This window comes from Ipomoea nil, unplaced genomic scaffold (genome assembly GCF_001879475.1).
Source record: "Ipomoea nil cultivar Tokyo-kokei standard unplaced genomic scaffold, Asagao_1.1 scaffold0261, whole genome shotgun sequence".
Classification (NCBI taxonomy): domain Eukaryota; kingdom Viridiplantae; phylum Streptophyta; class Magnoliopsida; order Solanales; family Convolvulaceae; genus Ipomoea; species Ipomoea nil.
In genome coordinates this window covers 594,583-602,011 of record NW_017616689.1, presented here as the reverse complement: position 1 = coordinate 602,011, position 7,429 = coordinate 594,583, and the positions used below count along the sequence as shown (strand labels likewise).

Sequence of the window (7,429 nt, the reverse complement as noted above, 5' to 3'; positions counted from 1 at the left end):
ATTACTCACAGAATTTCGAATCAAATTTTATATTTGCAGGTTTGGGATTAATTCGTAAAAGAAAGAGGGATTTTGCTCTTTGCAGGTCTATGAATAAAGAGATGTCAATATTGAAATTACTGAATTGTCCCTCTATTTAACACCAAATGAACTGAATAATAAACGGGGGACTAAATTGAGCAAAAACACAAAAGTCTGGGACTACATTAAGTCACCAAAGTCAAAACCATTATAGTCGAAGACCATTTTGGGTATTCAGTCTTTGTGGATTAGTTGACTTCATTGTACTACTGTTAACATAAATGTTTGGCAAGCACCTTGTGCTCAGATGGCACCTTTGTGACTTTCATTGAAGGAAGGTCACAGGATCGAACTCCGGTGGTGCGGTCATGACTCTTTGGGCTGCAATTGAAAGAGGAAGTATAGACCAGATACTACCTTATAATAGAGTCAATAGTACTCAAAAAATAATAATAATAATAAGTTTACAATTATGAATACAAGTAACACACCCCAAACTAAAAATGTACAAAGACCCAAATATGGCATCTAATTGGAATATACACAACATATTTCCCGCTCCTTAATTGGAATGTGCATATGCTCTCCAGTCCACAACTCTCTCTTTTTCTCATAGAATAGTGATGCATTCATGTCAAAGGTATATACATGTACAATTTCAATGTAGAACAAGCAGGCCAGGGGCATATATAAAATGGAGACAAATGACCCATCCTAGTTTTCAAGAGCCAGATTCTTTTTTTCCTTATTTTTCGTTATGATGAATACAATTAACAATTTAATTTAGCTATTGGGGTGTTTGGTAAATAACTGTTAGTTGATTGAGTTAGTGAGTTTGACTAGTTGATAGCATTAGTTGATTTTAGAAAGATGATTGGTAATTTAGTTGTTAGCTTATAGCTGATCACATACAAAATGACTTTCTAAAAAGCTAATCGAAAAAGCTGCTTTAAGCTGCTTTTTGAAATTTAGTGTTTAAGAACAATAAACTGTTACAAAAAGTTAATTAATCAAACACTCATATTTGTTGTTTAACCAAGACAAATAATCAATAGTGGTCAAACAAACAAAAATTGACTGATAAGCTAGTTATTTTACTAAACATGGCCATAATCTCTTATAAACTAATAACTATTTTTTTAAAAGTCAATCAAATTCTTAAAAGGACTTGAATTTTCGTAATCTTTGAAATTCCTTACTTATTCTCATATATATGGAATTATTATCAAGATAGCTTAGCTGGGGACAGCTGAGTTATACTGCTCTTATTATTATAGATTATAGAATCACATTCCACTTAGAGATCAAGCTGTGTCATTGTCAATGTGGTGCAATTTTATTATTATTATTTTTTTATTGTGACCCCCTTTTCTTTTGTCCCAATACATTCAGGTGCAGTATATACTGAGTAATTTTTTTCAATTTTTATTTAAAATTTTGTCATTTTTCAAACTTTAATGTGAACCCCATAAAAGAGAATAAAAAATCAATATTAAAAAAAAGTGTAAGAAGAATGGAAATGAAAAAGAGACTCCTCTGGACTATTATATGCAGTTCAGCTCGATGGAGATATTGTCAATAGATAGAAGAATGGAAATAAATACTCAAGTGGTGTATAAGACTATTCAATCAGAGTCAGTCTTGATGTACGTTTGGCCAAATCATTAAAGAAGTTTTAAGTTCATCTAAAAAAATTCAGCTTCAAATTTGTGAACCAGTCTTAGAATCAAGTTTTCTGTAGCATTGCTAGGGAAGTTATTCTTAAGTCTGACGGTAAGAAACGTTTGGCCATTCCATCCATCTTTATTGTAAACGTTGCTATGATTAAAAAAAAAAAAAAAAAAAAAAAAAAAAAAGTGTAAGAAATGGTCCTTATTCCTTAAAGAAAAATGTGCCACTAAATAATTCAATATATTAATGAGCATATACAAATAATATTCTATAAATAAAAGTTCCCAAACATATAAGATACGTTTATAATCCGTGAAATTCTCTACTTTTTTGAAGAAAAATAAATAATTCATTTACTTATACATTTCAAAAGCAGCAAGAATGGAAAATATATGGAAAAATGGAAAATTAGAGAACTGAAATAATCGTGACCACAATATCTTACAACTTATGTTCTACTGGAAAGTAGAACGTACTAATAATTACTACCACTGCCAACAAAAACAGAACTATTAACTTCATATGCTTGTTTTTCCCAAGTTTCTGATCTTATGGATTGCTCATGTTTGAAGATGAAAAATTCATGCAGCCTTCTCAATTGCTTCTATGCATTCTATTACTGAAGCCTTCTTGGACATGGCTCCAATCAAGGCTTCATAAAGCCCTTTGTTGTTCTTAAGTAGCGAGCCAGCAAACAGAACCTGCGACATATAGCGTTCCCCAAATGAGTCTTGTCCTCGTCAAGGCCACTCAATTGGGCTATAAAGCACATGAGCCAAACAAAGAATCCAATCAATTAACTAGTCTAAGGCATAGCCTTATAAAAACCTATATGTTTTCTCTTATATTTTCGATGTGAGACAGTCAAAATATATGCCAATCTCTTTATAAATGTTGCAAAGCCACACATGAATGATAGCATCATTGACGAGATCTCAACATTGAAACTTACTGCCCATCTAGTCAGGTTTTGCTGCTGATCTTTGCTAAGTGTTGGCTTGCTCCGGTTTATAAATCTCTATGAGACATAGACAGACAACGGGTCTAATGGTAATTAGTTACAGAGAAAACATGGAGAAATCGCTATAAGTAATGGAATTCACGAACCTGAAGAGTGAAGAGATCTGCTGATTGACCTACAACTTTATCGTACTTTAGACCTTCTGCTGCCAATCCCGCCATTGCTACCACTGCTAACCTGAGAATTGATATTAATATTCTCACTCAATCTTACATCTTATGGTTCTGTGAAGAGATTTGAATTCATGCATTGTAGTGAACATATCAACAAAGATGATCCTCCTTCAAGAAAATTACTTAATGCAGGGGCAACAGAAAAATGGAAGATAAATGAGAGATTGTTGTTAAGACAGACTTTCAAGGCGAGGTGTCAGTGACGGCCTAGTTGCCTAGGTGAATAGGCAATGAGGATATATATATATAGGCTTGTGTTCAAATGAGAACATTGCCTTAGCTGAGAACATGCAAACAAGCATTAGTGCACACAATCTACTCTAGGGTCATCACCGTCATCCAAGCATGCCTGGAAGTAGATTGTGTGCATTCGTGCGGCAGATTATGTGCACTTATGCTTGTTACTAATGTTTGTTTGCACTTTCTTATCTAAGAAAGTGTTCTCATATAATCCTAAATCTATATATACCAATTCATAATTTAACATTTTCAACATGGGTCTTTAGATTTAGCCTTCCTTTTAGGATCCGTTGATGGATCATAATTGCGGTTATTTTCATTCTCAGCCATAACCTGTCATAAACAATGTAAACAACCACTAAGGCAAGGCTAGGAGAGGCGAGGCGAGGCGAGCTCATTAGGCGACCAGTCTCCACTGACCTAACGCCTAAGCGTTGCCTAGGTATGCCTTTACAACAATGAATGAGAGATTGGGAAATGGCAGACATATCTTTAAAAAAAAAAAAAAAAAAAAAAAAAAAAAAAAAACGTCCACCCAACCTTCACGGTGCTATGAAAGTCCACGGGCTAATGCATTTATACAATAATAATTCCCTTCTTAATGTGACATTTTTGTCCAGAAACTGAAATTTTTGTTTCCAATAAGTTTCAGTTTTTCACAGAAAATATTACCAGGATTATATTTTCATTTTATGAAAGAGTTTTTCTCTTATTTTCATGTTATTCCTGTTCTGTTCTCAAACACTATCCATATACCTATTCATCCACCTGTTGTATTCATGAATATTCTTCACTACTGACTGAAAAGTACTATGGAAAGAAGGCTGAAAAGAGGGAGGCCTCCATCCTAGGATTGCTTGCGTAAAGAAACACCATAAATTACCAAGGAAAACAAGATATTTTCAAAACAAAATAGATACTGTAATAGCCATAGCCTCGAGTTTTGCACCTGTCTATTTCCTTTGCATCAAGTTGGCCGCTATATATCAGCTTTTCTAGCTTCTCATCAATGAGATTGACATGCTCTTTCCCAATATCAAGTGAGTAGTCAAGGATGGGAAGGCCAAGTAAGTAGGCAACTGAAATTCAATTTCCATTGTTTGTCAAATAGTTGGTTTTCAGTGGCAAGATCAAAAGAGAAAGATTAAATGCGGAGATGGGAATAAATAGCAGTACCAATTTTAGATACATTAAAATTAGCCAAATTCAAGGTGGATACATACATATATATATATATATATATATATATATATATATATATATATATATATATATATATATATATCTGTGTGTGTGTGTGTGTGTTGGATCTCAACGTTGCACTAATCTTACTTCTCAGTAGGTCATGAAGTTCTTTGATTATTTGGTTGTCATATCATTCTTAAAACCAATTGGTAATAAGTAGGTAGATATTAACCATTTAACTACATCCATCCATGGTAAGCCACAGCGCCACGTCTCGAATCGAGGGCCAACCCGACCAACGCCCAACACTAAAATTAGCCAAATCCAAGGTGGATATATATATACCTAAGAAGTGAGCTGCTTCATGATTGGCAATCCTCTCCTGGTAGTCGGGGAAAAATGAAGAAAATCCATCAATAGCAGCCTGGAGAAGCCTACACCATGAATGAAAGAGTACTGCTTATTATACCCACAACTGGCCTGGAAAATCTTCTTCAACCAATATTATCCAAGGAAGAAATTCAAGATTCGTGCTGCTACAATGAAAATACGGCCACCCAGTAACTATATTTTATATAGGACTGACTCTTAACTTACCCAGGGGAGATGCTTCCCACAGCCAAAACTATCAGGGAAATGCTCCCTATCAAATATGGTACAAAAAATCCCCAATCCTGGAAGCAGAAAGATATGGCCAATCATGAATCTGTAAGTCAAAATCATTTCAAGATAGTTTGCGTGTTTGTTTAGTGCTCATGTTGAACAGTTTGAAAGCTATTCACTTGCCTAAAATATTTAAACACTAAAAGAGTAAAAGTATTACCCCAGGAAGTTGACCAGCAAGAACACCCAAAAACCCTGTCGTTCCTACCACTGTGAAGAGAAATGCTGCCTGCATCACTGAAGGAAATCAATCTCATGAACATATTCCAAACCAATTGAAAGTAAGAAAAGAATGAGAGATTGATTGCCACATGCAAAATTCCATAAAAACAACTTTATTCAGAATGCTAAGTATTTTTCCTATCACTCCTTGAACTTGTATCTTGTACCAAATATTCCCGACTTAATACCCAATTTAGTTCTCGACTATATTGGTTTTTCTCGATTTAGTCCTAAACGACTTTTTGTGATTAATTGGGTCCTTGACTTTGATGGTTTTACCCAATTGAGTCTTTGGCTATTAAAATCAACGACTAAATAAATTTTAAAAAAAAAAAATCACTATAATCAAGGACTAAATTGGGTAAAACCACTATAGTCGAAGACTAACTTAGATAAAACTACTATAATCGATGACTAAATTGGGTAATAATAGAGGTGCAATTACCAAGCTATCTTAACAAATGACTCAATTGAGTAAAACCATCAAAGTTGAAGATCTAATTAAGCACAAGAAGTCGTTTAGAACTAAAAAAAAAAAAAAAAAAAAAAAAAAACTATTATAATCGAGGACTAAATTGGGTATTAACTAACTCAAATATTCACCAAAAACTTTAAAGAGCCACAAGAGAGAAGACTCCATCTTTTTTTTTTCTACCTTATTCCTATTCCTTACTATTGTAACAATATATATCATTATTATTTTTGAAGACTTAGAAGATCCAATAATCCAAATATTAACATCCAAATATGAAATATCCTGCAACATGCCCGAAATAAGAATTCAAAGTTTCATCACAACTTACATCATTTCTAATGCTAGGGATCCCAAGATTCTCTGCATTTCTAATTCCAAGGGTTGTCAGTTCTCGAACAGATGTCTGCAACAGAAATTTTAAGATTACTTTGATGTTAGTCTATCAAAAAGTAACCTGATAAAAACAGTCCAAGGAACAAACTACATATGTTTTCTTTAAGTACATGAACCGACCGTACGGCGTGAAACATATGGCTGAGAGCTCCAAACTTTAGCCCAACCAACTTCACTCAATTGATCAAGTGCCTCTTTGACAGCTTGACTATCTTTCTGCATAAAAACAAATAGATGCATGTGAGAAGAAGTAATTTCACAGAATGTAGTAAGAATTAATATGAAGAGTTCATTTCATTTTTGTCCTTAAATAAGAAATGTCTATTTAGAGTACTAAATGTTAATTTCTTTTTTTTTGTCATAGATTAACTGAAAATAAAATATCGCCTATAAATCTAGAACCAAAAATTAAATTAACTAAATAATCTATATGATGGGGAGTATGTAAACTAAAAGTATCAACAACCTACCATTTAATATACCTCAAAAAAATAAAGAATGCAAGGTAGAATAAAATGTTAAAAAATATTAGACTGGAATTGGTTGGGCTTCCTTCAAATAGAAAGCCTCCAAAAATTGGTGTATGCCACTTTAAGCAATGAACACACGGTATTCTTTAGTAAAAGGCGAAAGAATAGTTCGCTATGTGTTCACAGCGTGGCTGCATGCTATGGGCAGATGTTACCGAGCCCATCATATAGGAACTCAAGTCCCTCGTCGCTTTGCTTCTGTTTCGATGTGGGACAATTTCCATCTTTTAACACTATGGAAATGGAAATTTATGTACATCATCAGCTTTCAAGTCTCAAGCTTTTAACTTTTGCTATGTTTATTTGGTCTCTAAATTAGGGCCAACTGACTTTCGTAGGGTGGAATGTACGCTGTGAGAGTGGAAGCAAGCACAGACAGCTAAGCTAATTTAAACTCTAAACTGCATTTCAATCTCTGCTCCATTTTAAAGACACAAAGAAAGCCCAGTAATTCCCCAAATTTGTTTCTTTTATTGAGTAAATAATTTGAAAGAATTGAAGATTGGAAGCGAAAAGGGTGCACCTTGGAAAGGGCAGATTGAAGGGGGGTCAAGTCAACACCTGGGGCTGCTGAGGAGGAGGAGGCGGCTGAGAGTGTGATTGTGAGCCTCCATTTTCTTCTGGGATTTGGAGTTGAAGTTCTTGGAATGAATTGCAGTGGTGTTATATTGGGTGGCCGAAGAAGAGAGAGAACTGAGAAGAGAGATTGTGGGCATCTCTGCCTACCTGCCTTTTCTGTATCTTCTTCCTCCAAGTAAGATTTGTTTTGATTTTGAAGACAGCAGTCAGCAGATGAAGCTGATAAATAAGGTATGTCGTGGCGGGAGGACTCCCT

The 7,429-nt window shown here is 34.4% G+C and overlaps 1 protein-coding gene across 1 annotated transcript; it reads right to left on the bottom strand.

Moving 5' to 3' along the window:
* Window positions 1–2,081: 2,081 nt before the first annotated feature.
* Window positions 2,082–7,429, bottom strand: LOC109147541 (the record flags this gene model as incomplete). The annotated part of the gene is made up of 10 exons (XM_019295141.1): window positions 2,082–2,393; window positions 2,645–2,710; window positions 2,800–2,890; window positions 4,076–4,205; window positions 4,657–4,745; window positions 4,909–4,985; window positions 5,135–5,203; window positions 6,000–6,074; window positions 6,185–6,280; window positions 7,118–7,429. Coding segments are annotated over 10 exons (1,125 nt in total), but the record flags the coding sequence as incomplete, so codon positions are not given.